General features: G+C 37.3%; 2 protein-coding genes and 3 pseudogenes across 3 annotated transcripts; 1 reads left to right on the forward strand and 4 right to left on the reverse strand.

The window, feature by feature from the left end:
* Positions 1-5,805: 5,805 nt before the first annotated feature.
* Positions 5,806-8,543, reverse strand: LOC120152458 (probable receptor-like protein kinase At2g23200). Its single transcript, XM_039164679.1, has one exon. The coding sequence runs from the start codon at positions 8,516-8,518 to the stop codon at positions 5,972-5,974; it is 2,547 nt and encodes an 848-aa protein (XP_039020610.1). The 5' UTR covers positions 8,519-8,543; the 3' UTR covers positions 5,806-5,971.
* Positions 8,544-8,915: 372 nt separating this feature from the next.
* LOC120152459 lies at positions 8,916-13,045 on the reverse strand (annotated as a pseudogene).
* Positions 13,046-14,601: 1,556 nt separating this feature from the next.
* Positions 14,602-18,143, forward strand: LOC120152419. 2 transcript variants are annotated; one of them, XM_039164640.1, is made up of 4 exons: positions 14,602-14,932; positions 15,021-15,119; positions 15,212-15,370; positions 15,469-15,679. In XM_039164640.1, exons 1-4 carry the CDS (start codon positions 14,690-14,692, stop codon positions 15,508-15,510), a joined length of 543 nt encoding a protein of 180 aa, XP_039020571.1. In that variant the 5' UTR covers positions 14,602-14,689; the 3' UTR covers positions 15,511-15,679. The 2 variants fall into 2 exon arrangements, with proteins under 2 accessions (XP_039020571.1, XP_039020570.1); XM_039164639.1 differs by lacking the exon at positions 15,469-15,679 and adding an exon at positions 18,000-18,143 and having other exon boundaries at positions 14,603-14,932.
* On the reverse strand, positions 15,693-17,349 carry LOC120152418 (annotated as a pseudogene).
* Positions 18,144-18,239: 96 nt separating the features above from the next.
* LOC120152388 lies at positions 18,240-20,116 on the reverse strand (annotated as a pseudogene).
* Positions 20,117-22,101: the final 1,985 nt, after the last annotated feature.

Here is a 22,101-nt window from a genome sequence, read left to right on the forward strand (position 1 = left end):
ACATTAGGATCACTATCTTTTACATTAGAATCAGCATTGCTCAACTGTTTTTAAAGAATTGGATTACTTCAGAAACCATATCATCAAAATCTTTCAGTCTACTGCCTTGATCATTCACAAGGACTCTAATAGTTTCTCTCTTATTCTTTGAAGCAATGACAGAGTGAAAGTATTTAGAGCATTTGTCACCCTCCTTGAGCTATTGAATTTTAGCCTTCTGCTTTAAGAACATGTTTTCTTCATGTTCAAGAGAAGAGAGCTCACTCTGAATAATTAGCTCAGATTCAATAGAAGATGTTCTGTTTAGAGTAGAGAGTTGAATTTGTTCAAGTTCAATTTTCTTTTGCTTAACCTAACAGAAATATTGTTGTAGCAATCATTGTTTAAATTCCTCAAGCAATTCTTAAGATTTTTTAGTTTGAGGAAAATAGACATCATTGGATTTATTTGCATTGGATGCTACCAAGAGCTTTAAATTTTAGGAAGGAAGTTAAGGTTCTTGGTTCAGAAGTTAAAAAATTTGAAAGGTTTGGGTCGATTAGTATGGGATTCTTTGTTTAGCCAAACAAGAGCCATACAATGATCAAAGGGCCCTGGAGCAAGAAATTCCACAAAGGAATTTTGGAAGGAGCTGACCCAATAAGAATTAACAAGAACTCTGTCTAGTTTCCTAGCAAGGTAAGAATCTTTTTGTTTATTGCTCCATGTGAAAGTTGGTCCAAAAAATGGGTGATCCTGAAGAAGAAGATCATGGATAGTGTCTTGGAAATCTTTCTTTTCATTAGAAGTGTAGGAACCCAGGATGTCATGGCCTGAGCTTTCAGAAGAATGAAGAAAGATATTAAAATCACCACCTAAGATCCAAGGAAAGGAACTAAAACTAGAGTCAAGGTCTTTTAGGTGTTGCCAAAGTTGTTTACTTTGAGTACCATCATTGTTGCCATAAATAGCTGAGATAAAAAAATGAACACCATTTCTAAGCCCTTTAGCAGTGATACTCTGGGCAGTAGCTTGACAGAAAGATAAATCCAAGCCTTTTTTCCCATAGGAACCAGATCCTACCATTTGAAGCATAATCATAGTTTGTGTAGTAGTTTCAATTACTGAAGTTGAGGTTTATATTGTCTTCAAATTTTTCAGGTTTAACCTTGGTCTCTAACAGACAAAGAACATCAACTTTGTAAAGAGTGGCCCTATACAGAACCTTATTCTATTTTTGAGGATTATTCAATTCTATGACATTCTATAAGCTGAAAATCATTGAGATAAAAAGGTTATTTCACCCCCAATTACTTTGTCAGTGTTTATTCTTTTTAGATTTTAGGTCTTTGATAAGAAGAGCCACTCCCAAAGCAGCAGATCTAGGCTTTTTGCTGTGATTCTCAAAGGAGGGAGAGATTTCATCAACAATACTTAAGACCTCAAATCTGTTTGAGGATCCTTTTGAAGAAGCCTTGTTTTTTTACAGGTCGACCCCTTCCTCTTTTAGAAACATTAGAAACTTTAGTAATGTTTCCAAGAGGAGAATTAGTCCGTCCTTCAGTAGAATAGTTAATCTGATGTAGAGGAACTTTTGAAGTATTGCAGACCTCATTAGAATTAGGAATATGAGGAGAATCATTTGAGGCAGTAGGATCAGAGATAGTAGAGACAATTTGAGGTAAAGATGGTATTGAAGTATTACAGACCTTAGTAGAATCAGGAAAAGAACTAGGTTGATCATCATTGGCAGCAAATCATATGGTGTTAATGTTGAAGTGTTACAGACCTCATTAGAATCAGGAAAAGAAATAGGTTGATCATCCTTGGCAGCAGGATCAGAGTATGTCAATAAAGTGCTAGCAGTTCCTTTAATAGGTTCCTTTTCTTTTGATGAATTCTCATTTTTTTTCAAGAGAACCAGAAGAGAGAGGAACTTGGGAAGAATTAGATATACTATGAAGTTTAGATTGCACAGCAGGGAGAGGTTCACCCTTTTCCTCCAAATTTGTAAATTAGTAGGAGCTGAATCTTTAGAATCTAAACAAGCTTTCTCAGTATGACCAAGTTTATTACATTTTTTGCAGCTATGTGGAAGCCAAGGAACTTCAACAAAAATAATAGTTGTCTGGCCATTTGCGAGAATAACTTCTATTGTATTAGGGATTACATCCTTCACTCCAATCTCAACACATATTTTAGCAAACTCTAATCTAGATTTTGAGGTAGTGACTGAGTCTATGGTTAGCGGGTTTCCAATGGCACCCTCTCTTGAAAACAGTTCGAGATGAACATTGAAAAGATAAACCCACAGTGGGATTTTAGAAAGATCAAATTGAAGTCTTTTAGAATTAGGCTCTCATTTCCTTATAATTAAAGGCTTATTCAAGATATGCCATGAACCATTATGTACCCAATCCCTCGTAGAATCACTATTGAATGAAAAATGTAAAGATTGTTGCCTGCGAAGCTTACCTGGACACGAACGCCTTTTGACTGGTTATTCCACAAACTTTCGACCATCCTTTGCATAGTTGCAAAATTGGGAGCAGCACCCAGGAATTGACCCACCAAGGATGAACTCCATTCAACAATTCCAGCATCGAAAACTTCTTGTGGAGGTTGGACAATAGGGTTTGAGTCACGAGATTTAGGTGGGAAATATTGTAGCTCTTGTCCAGATTGACATCCAAATAGCTTCCTCCAGTCCATTGAAATGGAGAGAAACAACACAGAGACGAGAAGGAAAAAAGAATATCGAGAAAGAACACCGGAGACGTCCCGGTTCTCAATTCCGTTAGTCCCGCTAACGTGCGCCTAGAGATCATTACTCTCCCCCCCTTTTTTTGTGTAGAAAGAGCATCAAAATGTTACATACTAATATTCTTTGGTATTTCTAGGGCTAGAACTACAGCCCACCATTTGCCATGGCATCGGTTGTAAAATTACCTTCTCAATAAACATGAGTCATTATCTATCACAATCAGGATATGCACATACATACTAATAATTTGAAATTTTCATATAGAATAAACATAAACAAAATTTCAGGGTGAACATTTATAGTAAAATAAAAAACTAATATAAAAATTTGAATTTTAAAGTGAGCACGTGCCCATCCCGACTGCACTTTACATTTGTCACTAATCTCAATAAAAAGTTTATTAGGGATGAATTATAGGGAATTTATAATATTCTAAAAAAAATATATATAAAATTATAAAATTAAAAAGAAAAATAATTATGAATATAAAAAGTATTTGCCAACATAGGTTAGTTTAAGGGGTAAGTAAGTTGATATCGTTTGCGCAATATTTTCTTTTTAAAATAAAAATTTTAATCAATTTTTACTTTTAATTGATTTTTAGAAGGAAAACTTTACAATAACCATACAAGAATGTAATAGCATGCTTTTCCTTTTGCTATTTTTGTTTTGTTGTTTTTTTAACATATGGAACAGTCCCCGACCGTCCAATTCTCGGGGATCAATTAATTGAAGTTTTCTTATGTTCACTCGTCTCATATTAGATTCCCGACATTGATTGGCTCTTTCTGAGGAAAATTACAGACGCCACCATTTTGTTCACCTCCATATTTCGGTCAGCACCTATGTTTAATTAATAGCTACTAATTCGATTTAGTTTAATTTACATAACATAAATTGTACGGTACCAATAATAAAGCAAATATAAATTGAATTATTAATATAATCTGTATCTATTCTACGAACAAACAATATAGTCATGTGTGATGTGGTGGAAGATAAAATGAATGAATTATAAGGTAAAAGTGGTTGAATAATGCAATGGAAAAAAATTCCTCACATAGTGCAGTCGAACAATTATTTGCTTAAGTAGGGTGATTGTTACAGTGATCACCATAGGTCTCCAGGAGCACACGACGACCTATGGAGCACTTGGCGACCTATGGAGCTGCAACAACGAGGGAAGAGAGAAGAGTTGCTGCAACAGAGGAGGCTTTGTTGCAAGGAACACTTAGCGACCTATGGAGCACTTGGCGACTAATGAGGTCACTGTAGCAAACACCCCAGTTCAAGAAATAATTTGGTTAGAGCTTTATATGAGGAATTTTTTTTTTTCCAACGCCCTACATGGGCGAGGAAGCCGAATTATAGGACTTGAATTACGTCTTGCAAGTTGATACGGGAAGTGTATTTGACAAGGATAATACGGTAAGTATTAGGTGCCTAAGAGTGGGAGTATACACGTACACTGCTCCGAGTGTGGAGCATAAAACACTTCCAAACATAAAAAATGGTTCGTCCTTGTCTGGCTATGTGATTTCACTTTCCTTCCTTTACCAATAAAATGGCATCAAGAATAACCAATGATGTCTACTTCTTGTTCTTTCTTTCCACCTCTCACTTTCTATCCCCCCATTATTCCTTTCCAAATTGTTTGTTTCATCTTTGAATACCACCGCTATCTTCTTTATGGGCATCCATAATACTGCAGCTTTTAAAATTAACCCTAAATATATATGTAGACGAGCTGTAAAGCGTAGAAACTCATAAGAGTTGTGACAAAGACAAGATGTGAATGTAAAACTAGTTAGCTTTTCGAACTTAGCGTCTCTTTACGATCACAAAAAAATACTAATAAAAAATGGGAACAAAATTTAGTCAAATACATTCCATTGATGGAACAACTTCAAAAAGCCTTAAACCGTCCTTTACTAGGCCACTCCCACTCGGAACAAACCCCATTGTTGTAAAAAAGGTGACGGTACCTCATTCAATGGAGATGCTCAGCTTAACCATTCTTTTTGGCTCCACACTTTATTGACGGAATATTTTGAAAGTCCTTTAAAGAAACTTATATTATACAAAGGGCTTCATACTCAATCGTCTCCCAGGAACAATCTACGTTCACAATGAGACGCTTCTGTCTCCTACTCCTTGTATTGGCTATGGTTGTTCTTTCTGAACCGCCTTCTGTCAATTGCTGTAGGCATATTCGTTCGACAAAAAGGGTATATGATGCAACCGGAGAAGTTGTTCGGGTCGGTTTGGATTCGGCTGAAAATGGGAGGGGTCGGGTTTTAGAAGAGAAGCTAGTGGTGGCTGATATGGCTGCCGGACCTAGTAGAAAAGGCCCTGGTCATTAGTGATTTATCCTACATATTCATGCTCATTTTTTCCCAGGTATTCTGGTTTGTAATTAGTGAGGGTTGTGGTATATGGTATAAGCCCTGTATTTTTGGGTACAGTTTAGAAGATTTATTGATTCTGTCTGGTAGATGTCATAGCAAATGTCTCAAAATTTGTTAGGTCTTTCTTAGGATGAATATTTCATGTTAAAAAGAGATTATTATTTTTCCCGAATTTTAGAGTATTTTATAAGTTGCAAACACTATTTTTCTTTTTGGCTTTTGTTTCCTTTCCAACTTCGAAACAGGCTGTGTTTCTTATATTCACCGTAAATTACTAACAAATATCAGAGCCACATGCTTTGTGGTGCGTTTGCATTGCAAATGAAGTAAAGCATAATGAATCAGATTCGATCTTCAACCGAGTGATCGGTACAAGCACTGCAAACACACTCTTTGTTTCGACCGATCACCTATTTCCGGATTATCGTGTTCCGGGATTCTTTTCCCTGAAGAAGGCTTATAACTGTTACCTGGGGATGTTCTATCCAGGATGCAACTTTATTAGTTTCATAAATCCCGGAATATTGTCTTGCGACACAAGTTATCTATTCCATCATAATGACTTCTCTTTTTCCCCTTTGGCTGTAAGAAGGAGTAAAAATGGTGCTTAGGCCTACTAAGGCATATGAATATACATAAGATTTTAAATGTTTCCCTTTATATCTCAGAAACAAGCTCTTGTAGTACAATTCATCTAGCTGGTATCCGGTAAATCTATGAACTCTACAAGTTCAAACATTAATACAGAACTGGCAATTTGATTTCAGATAATACTTAAAGAACGTCAACTGGCAAAGAGGTGGCTTGTAACCCGATTGGTTTACCTGGCATCATCGATTCTCAACTGCGAGAAAACTTCACTTGCTGATGGGACTGAATCAGAGTCACCCTCTCTTATAATGGACGTATCAGAGCTGTGAAACTGAGCAGTCATTGAAGGCAAACGCTGGATACCGGACACCAGGAACATGGCGGAAACATTGGACATGCTGTCCTCATGTGGCAGTTGTGCAACTGCAGTTTGCTGAAGCTGCAAAGCATACTCCAAGTCCCATGCCACATCACTCATGGTAGGCCTATCAGCAGCATCTTCTTCCAGGCATTTCTCCACTATATCTGCAAATTTCCTTAATGAGTTGGGATTGATCTGAAGTTTTATGGAGGGATCGATAATCTGCTCTAACAGTTCTTTTTTCTTGCATAGCAGTCCCCATTCGGATAGGCTGACTTGGTCTCTTGGAAGTGTAGGATCGATAGCTGGCCTTGCACACAGCACCTCGAGAAGAACCACACCGAACGAATAAACATCGGATTTCTCTGTCAGCTGTTGTGTCCTGAAGTAGTCGGGATCGAGATAACCGAAAGTTCCTTTAACATTTGTGCTAACATGGGATTGGTCAGGAGGACCTGATCTTGAAAGGCCAAAGTCGGCTACTTTCGCCACAAGGTTCTCATCAAGCAAGATGTTTGTCGATTTGACATCACGGTGAATGATGCCTCCAGTTGCACCTTTGTGAAGGTAATTAAGTCCCCTTGCGGCACCAATGCAAATTTCAAGCCTTTGCTTCCAAGGTAAGCAAGGCAATTCTGAGTTGTATAGGTGTTCCCTTAGAGTTCCTTTTTCCATGAACTCATACACCAGGATCATCTCAGACATTTCGTCGCAATATCCGATCAAGGAAACGAGATGGAGATGACGAATTCGGGATAAAACCATGATCTCTGTCTGAAATTCCGGGAGGCCTTGACCTGACCCTGGCTTTCTTCGTTTCACAGCCACTCTGATGCCAGTTCTAAGAGTTCCTCGGTAGACATCACCAAATCCACCCTTACCAATCAGCAACTTCGTATCAAAGTTGCTTGTGGCTAACTGAATCTCAAACAATGGTATCTTCAAACCCAGATTCAAATCAGGGACAGGTGAGGCATTGGTGGTGCCCTCTCTGCTTAGTTTCGACTGTTGAGACATCTTCCTATTACTGTGAGTGCTCCCTTTATAGGCAGTTAATGGTCGCCACTCCGGAGTTTCAACGGATTTCGACTTCCTGCATTTTGATCTAATACACAACAGACCTCCGAAGGTGCAGACAAGAACTAGACCTCCAAGGACCAGACCGACAATAACAAAGAGAGACATCTGTTTCGGCTTAACATTAACAGTAACAAGATCAGATACTCCCACCATTTCCATTATCTCAACCCCATTTAGAAAAGCTGTTTTCATCAAAGAACTACTATCAGGCCCGACGGAGATGTTCATGAATCCTGAATCATCAGAATCAACCACAAAGTCGACATAAAATGGAGTTGCCAATTGCCCCGTTATGTTATAAGGATTGATTTTCTGGCTGTAGTGGCTATCTATATAGAACAGAAACTGGAAGTTACTTAGTGAAAGACTAACAACGTCACAGAAGTGAACCCGAACCAAGTACCGGGCATTCGGAGTTACATCATAGGACCATGTAACATTGAAGTTGTTTGATGGTCTATCAGTATCTATATTCATCTCTTTGGCAGTCATATATACAGGAGCTGGTGCAATAAATTTGTCAACCGGGGTCAAATAATTAGGTTGACCTGCTAAACCTTGTATGTTCTTTGCAGTGAGGGCATTATACAGATACCCATCATCGGGAAGCCATGTTCTCAATAAAGTGTCGTTTTGCGGTGTAAGAGTAGGGCCTCCGACATTAATCCTATGAATTGTATGCAGAGCTTGGGAGAGTATACCGTTGTTACCATTGCTAGCTTCATCATTAATGAAGTCCGGAGGAGCCGGAAAGACCTCGATCGCGTTTACGAAGGCGAAAGAAGATCCTTGAGGTACAAAGTTGATTGAAAAGTCACCTATCGGTATGCTTAAAATGAATTCTTTTATTACAGCAGTGTTGTTACGGTTTTGGACTGTGAAATTATGTAGGAGCACGAAACGAGAAGCTGAAACATCAAAAACAGCAGCGGAGAGATTCATCGAACTGAAGAAATGAAGACGTACCAAGTAAGAACCGTTACCGTCGATTCCAAGCACGTAGGAAGACTTCTGCCAAAAAATTCTTGCCGTTTGATATAGATCTGATGGCGTCTTTGTCGCCCGCTTGTTGTCAAAGACAAAACTCTTCTGTTTGGTAAAGGAGACGAGACTAGAATTCATATCACCAACATAAGCCCGAGAAGCAATGTTTAAGTTGATGTTGGATCCACAGTTGATGAAATACTTGTCTGGAAGAGTGTATGCTGAAGAGGGTAGTTGAAATGATGAGAAAAAGACGAGAAAAAGAAGAAGAATTAAAGGTTGATGAAGCTTATCCTTCATTGATTTGCAGTATTTTTGCAGAAAATTCTCTTTCACTCTGTCTAATGACATTCTGTGAACCAAAATGATTATTTGAAAGGTTGAAGACAAGTCAAAATAAGGAGATTAGACTTATGAACCAAAACAGGCTCTGAGAAAATTCTAAGCAATTTTCATTGGAGTTGTCAATTTAATTTTAGAAAATACATTTCAATTTATAAAAAATATCTAGGAAGCGTCCAAGATAATTTAACGTGCATTTTGGTGGAAATATATGGCTCTGTATCAACAGACGGGGTGGGATTTTTATGTAATTTTTATAATATTTGAATTTAATTTAATAAATCTATTTTAAAATCTGAATTCGTTTAGTATTCATGTTCTATCATTTGAATCGACATCGAAATTAAATAAATTATCTTCAGGATATCCAGATTACATGGTTAATATATACGACAATATCTTCACAGAATGAATACTAAGATACAGTTTTTTAGACAGCAAAAGATAGATTCATACATCAGTACAGTGATAGTGACTAAGAAGACAAATTACCTGCCGAATTAGACTATCTGCCATCATCAATCTTCAGCTGGGAGAATACACCACTTTCTGAACCATCATCTCTTTCCATGGGCACCTCAGCTTTCTCTATCGGGTAGTTGTTCGTAGGCAATCGCTGAAAAGGTCTTGAAGACATGTTGAAAGATGAATCGATGGCATCAGGCATTTCTCAACTATTTCACTGAATTTTCTCAATGAATTAGGATTGATCTGGGAAGTCATTGCAGGATCAATGATCTTTTCGAGTTCCCCTTTGTTTAACCAAATCATCCCCCACTCGGCTAAGTTTATCTCCTCCTTCCTAGGGCTGTTCATTCGGTTAAAACCGAACCGAATTAATCAAACTTTTTTTTTCTTTAACCGTTAACCGAACCGAACTTTTTTCGAACATATTAACCGAACCGAATAAATTTCGGTTAATTCGGTTAATTTTCGAATTAACCGATTTTTTTTTAAAATTTTCTAATTTATATAAAAATTAAATGTTTTTAATTCAAAAAAAGTTTATAATTAATTTAAATATTATATAATTATAAAATAAAAATTTCAGATAAATTTTTTAATTAATTAATATTGATTTAGGTTTAAAAGTTATTGAATCTTAAATTATTAATTGGGTTTTAAATGGTTTGGGCTTAGCCCATATGTTATATATAATATATTTAATATTTTTTAATTAAAAAAACAGTTTACAATTAATTTAAATAATATATAATTATAAAATAAAAATTTTATATAATTTTTTAATTAATTAATATTGAATTAGGTTTAAAAGTTATTGGATCTTAAATTATTAATTGAGTTTTAAATGATTTGGGCTGAGCCCATATGTTATATATAATATATTTAATATTTAAATTTTAATTTCGGTTAATTAACCGAATTCGAATCGAATTAACCATTAATTGAATTCTAAAAATTTTCTTAATCGTTAACCGACCGAACTAATTCGATAACCGAACCGAATTAACCGAACTAATTCAGTTCGATCGGTTAACCGAATTAGTTCGGTTATTTAAACAACCCTACTTAGGGATGACAAACGGGCGGGTCGGGTGCGGATACCTCCTCCCCCATCCCCATACCCACATAATATTTTTCAATCCACCACCCGCCCACCACCCATGATGGGTACAAATTTTCAAATCTACACCTGCCCACTCGGGTACATTTTTCAAATCCATCCCCACACCCACTACCCACTAGCGACATACCCATCTAGACCCGCCTGACAGCAAACTAATGGGATGTTGGAGTTGGTTCCTAGACAGTTCGTGATGGAGTAGCAGCACATGCTTCAATTTATCAGAGAAGTAGCTCTACGAATGTTATGGAGACAGATTGTAGGGAGCATGTAGTCGCAGAGCTGGATTGTTGTGTTGCTTTCGATGTTAATACTCATAGTGCGCCTAATATGGGTTTTGAGAAGCTAAAGAATATGGAAACTGATGTTTTTTATGTTAATGCTTATAGTACAACTAATTTGTGTTTGGATGGACAACATGGGCTAAAGAACATGGAAAGTGTAGTTAGTGGGATTATAGGTTTAATCAAAGAGCCGAATATTTTCCTAATTAAAGATCAGATTAAAGATTAAATATCCTTAATATTTGGATAAATTATATGTTATATATTATACAATATTAAAATTTATAAATTAGTCTTTAAAATTACACCTAAATTCATAATGGTCCAAAATTTAATAGATATTTAGCTGGGTGGGCGGATGCGGGGCGGGCGGATGTGGGGCGGGTAATGTCTCAAACCCATTACCCGCCCACCACCCACGGCGGGTACCACTTTATAAATTCACACCCGCCCACTACCCGCTAAAATTATACCCATCCCCACTCTAATTAGAGCGGATGCGATGCAAAATCCACGAAACTGTACCCGTTTGCTATCCCTACCCCTACTCCTTCCTATGCGAGTTAATGATAGCTGGTCTAGCGCAGAGCACTTGAAGGAGTACAACACCGAAAGAATAAACATCGGATTTTTCAGTAAACTGAAGGCAGCTAAAAAACTCTGGATCAAGATACGCGAAGCTGCCCTTGATGCCAGTGCTGAAACCATCTGGATCGAGAAGGCCGGATTTCGAAAGTCCAAAATCTGCAACTTTTGCTACATATTCTTCATCAAACAAGATGTTTGTGGGCTTGACATCACGGTGAATGATTCCTCCATCCGAACCGGTGTGAAGATAATGAAGACCCTTTGCAGCACCTATACAAATTTCGAGCCTTTGCCTCCATGTCAATAAAGATAATGAAGATGGTTTCTTAGGATTCCCTTGCAACTTGTAAAGATGATCCCAGAGAGTCCCTTTCTCCATGAATTCGTAAACCAGTATCATCTCAGACCCTTCATCGCAATATCCGACTAGGGACACAAGATGGCGATGTCGAATCTTGGACAGAATCATGACTTCCGTTTGGAATTCTGGAAGACCCTGACCATGTTTGGACTCGCTTCTTTTGACTGCAACTTGGAGACCATTTCGTTGAATCCCTTTATAGACTTCCCAAAGCCTCCTTCCCCAATCAAGAATTTAGCATCGAAGTTTTTGTTACCTCTAATGTTTCAGCAAAAGGCATCTTTTACTTCAGGTTTAAGTTCGGAACAGGAGGAAGATTGCCAGATTTCGAGCTTACTCCGATATAAGGGTTTGCTCCTCCGAAAGGAAGGGTACCATATGAAGACATCGGTTCCAAAGCTTTAGTTTTTCTTCGTTTCTTAAACAACAAGAAGGCCACCAACAAAGTACAACAGATGACAACAAACCCAACGACAGAACCAACTATGATATACACTGAAGTCTTCCTTTTTGGCCCACTAATCTCTAGCTCCTGACCTGGTTCAGTGATGAACTCCATGATCTCGTGTCCATTGAACTCCATGATCTCGAGTCCATTCAGGTAAGCAAACTTATCCACGGTCGAGTTAGCCCAAGCAACAACACCAACACTAAAGAAATCAGATTCACCCAAGTCAACCACGAAATCCAAATAGAATGGAAGGGCCGTGTGGACATTATATTGGTAAGGATCGATTTGTTGGGTGAAGTTATTGAATATAAATGATGTGCATTCTTACTGACATTGAAATGCCAAGCAATGTTGCGAGAATTCGACGTCTGATTATCATTTAGGCTTACTTCTTTGCAAGTTCTGTGGACACCATCTGGTATAAAGTTTTGAGAGGCTGCATTATAGTTTTCACTATCTAGTGGAAATTGTTCATCATAGCGTAGCCTAATATTATAAGAGCAATTTGTTGCCCAATTTCCAACAACTATGTGGTCACTATCGGCTACCCATTCTTATGAAACTACATCTAGGTCACTAATGGGTTGGGGATCGGTTCCAAAAGCAACTCTATGAACTGTTCTAAGCAACTGAGAGGGCAAACCCTGGTAAAGACCCAATCTTCCTGTAAGACTGAGATGAGTTCGGTTATCCTTGAGATTTGGAACAAGGAAAACTTCAATGGCGTTCACAAAGGCCAAAGATGATTGGTTAGCAGGGATGAAATGGATTTTGAACTTGGATGAACTTATAGGCACAAAGAAATCTTTTATCACAGGGAAAGAAGTAGTGTTTCTGACACTGAAATCGGATAACAGAGACTTACTTGAAGCTGTAACATTGAACAAGGCATCCCCTAGTTGAGCGAAAGGAAAGAAATGGAGGCGTACTACGTGTAGGCCTTTGTCAACGATGTCGTCGAGTTCATAGGAAAAAGGATCAGTTGAGAACCTTGCTGTTTGATAAACAACCGAGGTTGATGATGACTGCCAGGTTGTGTCTGTGATCGGTTTGCCATTGGCAACAGAGGAGGAGTTTGGGTTTTTGTCACCCACAAATTTGTTAACTCCTAGTCGTGTCTCGGGAGAATCTGACCCACAGTTGATGAAGTATTTTTCTGGGAAAACATAGGGTTCTGAGAAAACCAAAACAGGGTATAATTGAAGAAAAAACAAAGGCACGAAACAAAGGTAAGAATCAGTAGATTTTCCATTGCAATCTGAGGGCGACTGTGAACCAGGTTTGGTGAAGGACACTAATGGCTATGGAGGAAGACTTTGGTTGACGAACCGACTATGATTCATGCCCTATGAAAAGATGAAAAGATTCAGGCCCTCTACTATTGCCAAGCGAAATAGTTTAGTGCAGAGGAAATGTCAATTCAAGTCTGTTCACGGCCTGACACCCATTCGTTGTCCTAAAGAACCAACTGTTTTTTATCTTTCCTTGTTCAACAGTTGACAACGAGTTTCTTTATTAATCACGAGGGTTGATTGGCATGGCTAATGGGCGGGTCGGGTACGAATACCCTATACCTATATCCATTTAATATTTTTTAATCTATCATCCGTTCACTACTCATGATGGGTATAAATTTTTAAATCTACACCTACCCACGCGGGTATATTTTCAAATTCATCCCCACATCCACTACCCACTAGCGACATATCCATCTAGACCTGTCTGACAGTAAACTAATGGGATGTTGGAGTTGGTTCCTAGACAGTTCGTGATGGGGTAGCAGCACATGCTTCAAATTGTCAGAGGAGTAGCTCTACGAATGTTATGGAAACAGATTGTAGGGAGCATGTAGTCGCAGAGCTGGATTGTTGTGTTGCTTTCGATGTTAATGCTCATAGTGCGCTTAATATGGATTTTGAGGGGCTAAAGAACATGGAAACTGATGTTTTTTATGTTAATGCTTATAGTACGACTAATTTGTGTTTGGATGGGCAGCATGTACTAAATAATATGGAAGGTGTAGTTAGTGAGATTATAGGTTTAATCAAAGAGCCGAATATTTTCCTAATTAAAGATTAGATTAAAGATTAAATATCCTTAATATTTGGATAAATTATATGTTATATATTATACAATATTAAAATTTATAAATTAGTTTCTAAAATTACACCTAAATTCATAATGTTTCAAAATTTAATAGATATTTAGTTGGGTGGGCGGATGCGGGGCGGGCGGATGTGGGACGGATAATGTCTCAAACCCATTACCCGCCCACCACTCACGGCGGGTACCACTTTATAAATTCACACTCGCCCACTACCCGCTAAAATTATACCAATCCCCGCTCCAATTGAAACGGATGCGGTGCGGAATCCACGAAACTATACCCGTTTGCCATCCCTAGTTGATTGTTCTTTATTGAATGCTGCAAATGGCAATTCCTCGATAATGAACTTAAGGGCAATGGAGTCTTAAAAAAAACTTTTTTCGTTAAGGCACAAGGTTCGTCACCTGGGAGCGTTAATGAACACAAGTGTAACGCTCAAGTACAAACAAGCTTTGGGTCTCAATTTAATGAGTCGTCGAATACACCAACCTTACCGATACCATTCTAAAAGCCAACCCTTAAGGCACGAAACAAGCGATCATCTTCTGGTCTCAATTTAATGAGTCGTCGAATACACCAACCTTACCGATACCATTCTAAAAGCCAAGTCAGAAATGTGGAATTTGACATATGCTCGGGCCGAAAACGTCAATGTAAGCAGTATTTGTAGCCCACGGTTTCCATTTTTATTTTCGCTCAATATTTATTAAGGTGGCCGACCCATTTCCCTATCAACAGTCATTGTTCTTCTTCCTCTTTCTCGTACAATCTAACAACCGGTGAAAGAAAAAAACCAAGATCAAGATGGTGGGTCAATGGACGGCGACTAAACCAAGCCGGAGCGATGAAGTTTTGGACGCTGATCAACAACAGCAAATCACTAATCAAGTCAGAGCTCAGTTCGATTGGATGGTCCCAAAACGACCCACCAAACCCAACAGGAGTGAACCTGATTTACCATCAACCACCGGCTCCAATCTCCCTTCACACTTCGTCCAAACCCTACCCGAGCTCGACAAGTTATGGTCCCTTCAGTCTCAGTCCCACGTATGCACAATTCCTTAACGTTTTGGTTTCTTTATTACCCTCTCTCTTTTGGGTCCCTTTGTTTCAGCTCTGTATTTTGATTTCTTAGGTGAAGATTTCAGAAGGGGGAGTTACAGTGGAACAAGATGAATTTGTGGAGACAGTATATTACAGGGAGATGAATTCCATTGACGGAGAGCATCACACGGTTTCTTTCTTTTTAAGTGTTTGACATTTTATCTTCGTACACTGATATTGCTTTGTCTGAACCCTGAAGTGTCTTGTTCTTATTGTTGACAGACAGGAAGTGGGTTTATTAGAGTGATGAAAGGAGGTGAAACAAATGAATATGTTATTCAGCTGGGAAATGGCCAGGGTGCTGGGAATTCAACCAACAATCCAGTTTGCAAAAGCAACCCAGCAACAAATGACTGGATTCCCACCCTTGAAGAAGATCAGGTATTCATTTAGGGCTTATTCTGAACCAAATAGAAGAATTAAAAGGGTCATTTGTTCAATGATTATCAGGACAGTTTTGCTTGTATGTATATGATCAGGTCTTTGTTTCTTCCAAGCCCAATCTCAGTGAGGGTTGTTAGATCAACACTGGATGTTACCACTTACCAGCTTTTCTTAAATAAATTTTACTTGTACTCCCGGAAGAACAGAGATTTTGGAATGGTATAAACAGTGTTCTGTGCTCGTAAGTTGTTGCAATGTAAAGGTTAAACCATGAAATGCAATTTGAATGAAAAACACACCCATTGATAACATTCTTTATGAAGAGTTACAGAGAGCTGAAAAGGAAGTTGACGAATCCCAGATAATTTCAGAAACTAAGCAAGCAGCTTCTTCCCGAGCTGACTTGCTTTGCACATGGCTTCCAGTGGTTCAACTTTAGGCATGGTGAGCCCTTGCCCTTCGGTCATGTCGATTGCCTTATCACTCACCCTTTCCCACTCAAAACATTGAATCAATGCCCCCAATGTCGACCCCAGCACATGTTGGGCTAACACCATTCCTGGGCAAGCTCTTCTTCCTAACCCGAACGGCATTAACTTATATATCAGATCACTCGTTTCTTTGCCTTGTTCGAACCTCTCTGGTTTAAAACTTGTCGGATCATCCCATAACATAGGGTCCCTTTGTATAGCCCAAGCATTCACCATCAAAACTGAATCTTTGGGTATTTCGTAGCCTCCAATTCTGCAAATCTCAAATGCCGAATGCGGAACTAACAGTGGAGCTGCTGGATATAGCCGCAGAGTCTCGGAGATTATGCACTGCAAGTAAGGTAATTTCGCAACATCAGCTTCTTCCACCAGTTTTTCTTGACCGATATGTTTGTCTAGTTCAGCTCTAACTTTCGCCAACACTTGAGGATTGTTTAGCAGATTAGCCATTGCCCATTCCAATGTTAGTGATGTTGTATCGGTTCCAGCATTTAAAATAACCTGCAAAAAATGAAATTCATAACTTGAAAATGATGAGTATTAATTATGGCCTCTTAAAATTGTAATAAAATAATGAACTTGAAAACTCCAACTGACCTGTACAAGTCCTTTGATGATTACATCAGTATAATATTGAGGCTGTGATTCTTGCAAAGAAAGCAAATGAGTGATCATAGTGTTTTCGATGCTTAAATCACCTTTGTTCCTTCTATGTTCGTCAATCATCTCTTGCATCAATTCATCTGTTTTCTTACCCAGATCTTTTATCCTCCTGATGTAACCATTGTAATCAACCCACTGCAAAAATGGCAAGAAATCTCCCGGATACGAAGACACTGACAATTCAAAGACTTCCTTAATCATCTCCCTGAACCGCCTCCCTTCTTCAGAATTCTGGGACATCGTCGCCGAAATACTGTTTACCCGCCATCATTCTCGTGATTATATTAAACGTCAGCTCCGAAAACATCAGTTTCAGCTCCACTTTGGCGAACCCATCGGCGGAACCCGGTACAGTCGGAGCAATAAACGGTTGATTTCGTCTCTTCGAATGTTTAGAGACATGTTCAGACGAGTCGACGAGAAGATCTCGATGGTGGATAGTTTCCGGAGGTTGCGCCAATGGTCTCCATAAGGTGCCAAACCGAGAGTGGTGTGGTTGTAGCCGACGTACTTGCCCATGACGAAGCGAGGGCGGTTGGCTAAAACGATGTCGTTGTTGGTGAAACATTGTTCAGACGACCACGAGGAACCGGGACCCGAGCTTGAGAGAGAAGATGGGGCCGTGTTTTTGGGAGAGGGAAGAGAGTGTTCGATGGAGGGGTTCTTTGAGGAGATGGAGGTGGCCCAGAATTGGAAGAGCCAAGGGACTCGGAGGTAGACCTTTGTGTCTTGAGATGATTAACTCGGTGGCCAGCGCTAGAAAAAGTGCCGAAAGGAACGAGTATATCAAGATTGGTTCCATTTTTTTGCTGAAACTTTCAAGGCACGTCTGTTGTAACGAGTATATGAAGAGGATTGGTGCCGTACAACATATTTTTATCCAAATAAAATGACGCTCATATTGCCAAAAGGACAAAAACTCTTATCGCCACGTCAGCGCAGTATGAGCACAAACTTATTTTTCCGATTCCGATATATGAGTATCACTCATCATCAACCACCGTCCGTGTCGGGCCATATACAATTTGAGTATTTATTGTTAAATAACTGAAAATATTTAAAATATGTATTATTTTATAATCACTTTAATTTAATAAAATAATAAAATTTATTCAACAGTATTTTGTGATTTCAACAAAACTATTTAATGAAAAATACACTAATCCTTTAAATAAGATTTTAATAAGGCTTAAACTAAAAAAAATACTCTAATTATAATTTTTTTCCTTTGATTTTCTAGTCAAACTAAGTCCTTAAACTATTATCACTTTAAGTATTTTTACTATTTTTTGTCAAAATAAATCCCTAAACTCTTACTTTTTTTCTTTAAACCCCTAAACTAATTTTTTAATCAAAATAAATACATAGTTTTGTGTGATGTGACAACATCTTATTGGCCGAAAAATATTTTTCTAACTGGAAAAATAATTAAATGATCATCGAGACAGTTTTGCTTGCATGTATATGGTCAGGTCCTTGTTTCTTCCAAGCCTAATCGAAGTGAGGGTTGTTATATCAACACTGGATGTTATCAACTCTGCTTAAATAAATTACACTTGTTGTACCCCTGGAAGAACAGAGATTTCGTAATGGTTTAAACTATTCCTTGCTCGCAAGTTGTTGCAGTGCAAAAGGCAAAATCATGAAATGCAATGAAAACACAGCCATGAATTACAATCTTTATGAAGAATTACTGAAAGAAACTTCAGAAACTAAGCAAGCAGCTTCTTACCGAGCCGACTTGATTTGCACATGGCTTCCAATGGTTCAACCTTAGGCATGGTGAACCCTTGCCCTTCGGCCATGTCGATTGCCTTCTCACTCACCCTTTCCCACTCAAAACATTGAATCAATGCCCCCAATGTCGACCCCAGCACATGTTGGGCTAACACCATTCCTGGGCAAGCTCTTCTTCCCAACCCGAACGGCATTAACTTATATATCAGATCACTCGTTTCTTTGCCCTGTTCGAACCTCTCTGGCTTAAAACTTGTCGGATCATCCCATAACTTAGGTCCCTCTGTATAGCCCAAGCATTCACCATCAAAATTGCATATTTGGGTATTTTGTAGCCTTCCATCTTGCAAATCTCAGATGCCGAATGAAAAACTAACAGTGGAGCATTGCAAGTAAGGTAATTTTGCGACATCGGCTTCTTCCACCAGTTTTTCTTGACCAATATGTTTGTCAAGTTCAGCTCTAGCTTTTGCCAACACTTGAGGATTGTTTAGCGGATTGGAGAATGCCCATTCCAATGTTAGTGCTGTAGTATCAGTTCCAGCATTTAAAATGGCCTGAAAATGAAATTCATAAGATACGAATTTGTTTAATATAAGCATTTTTTTTACAATCAAAGCAGACTCAAATTTGGGAGTGTGTGAAGTGATTAGTATCATGTCAGCCAAACATAAATTTACAAAAATATTTGTTACTGAACTAGTTAACATTAGCTTGTTAATTATTGTATTATATTTTTTATTTAAGCAAATGTTGTTTTAATTATGAGGTAATTCTTTTAGTTTATTTTTCTCTTAAAGTTACTTAAAACATCTAGTGTCTTATAATGTATTTTCAATTAATTATCTATAGTATTTAATTTATTTTAACATTATATTTCACTATTTTTCCCATTAAACATAATTGAAATTTTATTTCCATGATCCCTTTCCATACATTTTATTTTGACTCAACCAATCACCGAAGTTCAATTATTCAATCACTTAGGGTGCGTTTGGTTCACGGAATGTAAGATTACCAGTGGGAATAAAAGATTACTAGGGAATAGGATTACTGGGAATGTTGTATTTTGTGTTTGGTTGGTTTAGCAGGAATGTAAGATTATCGTATTTGGTTAAATGAAAAAAAGATTATTGGAATGTATATTTGACCAAATTTTCCTTATTATATATTTGTATAATATTACAAATGGTAAAATATTTATATATTTTCTTTAAAAAATTAAATTCATAATATTTATATAATTTTTTTAAAAAATTAAAAATATAAAAAAGGTTTAATGAAAGGGTAAATTTTTTTTAATCTCTGAACTTCATATAAAATTTTAATTATAGACTTTTTTTGTAAATCTAAAATAATTTAAGGATAAATTTGTAATTTAACTTTCGTAGAATTTTTATTATTCAATGACCAAAGAATGATATTTTTGAAAAAAAAATTAAAAATTTAAGGGTATTTTAGTCCAAAACGCCGGTAATGTTACAATACCTAAGGGAAGAGAGGTAATGTCATTCCCGATAATATACCCCAAAAAATCTATTATTGGTAATAAAATATTACCGGGAATGAGATTTCCGGCCAACCAAACATGGGAATGTGAGATTCCCATCCCATGAGAATCCTACAATCCTTGAACCAAACACCCCCTTAGTCCAATGATTTTCGGATCCTGGAAAAGCAATAAAAAGTCTAAAATAACGAACTTGAGATGGGACCGTGTTGTTGTGAGAGGGAAGAGAGTGTTCGATGGAGGGGTTCTTTGAGGAGATGGAGGTGGCCCAGAATGGGAAGAGCCAACGGCCACGGTGGTAGATTTCTGCGTCTTGAGATGATTAACTCGGTGGCCAGCCATATAAAAAGTAATGCTGAAAGCAACGATTATATCAAGATTGGTTCCATCTTAATTTGCCCAACACTAGGATTTTGCTGAAAATATCAAGGCTTTTCTCTGGTATATCAAGCGGATTGATGCCGTAAATCATTTTTTTTCTCCAAAGAAAATGACGCCAAGAACTTGCCCAAAGGATAAAAACTCTATTGCCATTTGCCATGTCATGTTCACCAACGCCGTCTGTGCTTTGAATGTGTCAGCCGTAAAAGACAATTTTCGTCCATCATTTCAACATGCCCTCCCCCGATGGATATGGTCGGATTTTTTGTTCATCCGACCCGAGAATAAATAATTCTTCATTTGAGATCCGACTTGATTGGACTAAATTAAGATCCGACCCCGACTCGATATATAACTTAAAAATCAAATTTGATCAGACCCGACTCGAAATAATAATAAAAATATTATTTTTATTTAATAAAACAATATAACTTGCTAATTATTGGTGAATATTTTCGAGATAAGTATAACTTGCTAGGTTAATGTTATACACATCAGTAGTAACTCTACAACATTGTTAATTGGATATTACTTTTTGACATCCTACAATCCTTTGCCTAAATCGATCATTGCTTCATTACTTGTGATGTAATCCCATTCATTTTATTATGTTTTCCATTACATTCCTACAACATTGTTTCGTACGTCAACAATACATAATTTTACATTTGCTCAATAACAATTCTATAAAGTAATACTAATTTTTATGGATCCGATACTCGACGCACTTGTTGCGTTCATTTTTACTACTTGATAAATGATAGTGTATGCTTGCACTTTTTTTATTACATTATTTGAAGCATCAACTATCCTCTTCTATTTTTGTTATTATTACATCAGAGACTGATAGTTGAGCTAGCTGTCAATTTTTGTCTTCAATGGAGGGATTTCCTGATCGTTGATGAACATTTTTGGACGTTGCACAATTGCTCCCTTGTTCCAAAGTAGTATATTTGGCAAAAGACTTTCTATTGCCCATACCCCCTCTAGTAGGGTTCGTGCTCCCACCCCCTTCTTCCTCGCGTATATACAAATTCCCTCTTTGACGTGGAGGGCAAAGCCCTACGAACTATGTGCCAACTATCTTCGTATAACCTTGAATGTCATATGATTAGCGACTTTGCTAATTTTTATTGGGAATGTTTTTTTAATAAAATTATAAAACTTAAGATTTTTTATTAAATAAAAAGATAAAAATGAAATTATCAATTAAAATTGATATTTTTTTAAAAATCAAAGAATTTAAAACTTAAGATTTTTTTATTGAGAAAATAATCTCAGTGACCGAAAATGCCTTATAATATACGATTTTAATCAACTTTTTTTGGATTTGCCAAAATGACCAACAAATTCACAACGCGAACTCTTATTTCGCAACCCAGTTTCCAATTTCGCAACGCGAATCTGTAAATCGCAACGCGTATTTGTAAATCGCAACACAGAAGTCAAATTCGTAACGCGATAGTCAAATTCGCAACACAAAAGTCAAATTCGCAATATAAAAGTCAAATTCGCAACGCGAACAGTAAAAATCGCAACATGAATAGTAAAATCGCAATGTGAATAGTAAAAATCGCAACGTGAATAGTAAAATTGCAACGAATCCATATGTAAATTATCTCTTATCATCTATCTATAATAATTTGTTGGAAAAGTACATAAATAATTTTTATTAAAAATATTCGTACAAGTGAAAAAATTTATACGTAAATGAACAACAAATCTATTTCATTTGTCAATCTTCATTACAAATTATTCTAAATTCAATTAATTAAAGTTTGAAATTTGAAAAAATCCTTAACTCAGACTAATGAAATACATTTAAAAAATTAAATTTTGAATTATATTAAGAAAAAGCTGATTCCTGTATACATGTAGATAAGTTTTATTTTTCACTTAAAATCCCAGTATAGAAGTAGAGAGTTACCATTTCAAATTCGCAACGC

The sequence above is a fragment of the Hibiscus syriacus genome, unplaced genomic scaffold (assembly GCF_006381635.1).
Source record: "Hibiscus syriacus cultivar Baekdansim isolate YM2019G1 unplaced genomic scaffold, ASM638163v2 tig00111088_pilon, whole genome shotgun sequence".
Taxonomy (NCBI): domain Eukaryota; kingdom Viridiplantae; phylum Streptophyta; class Magnoliopsida; order Malvales; family Malvaceae; genus Hibiscus; species Hibiscus syriacus.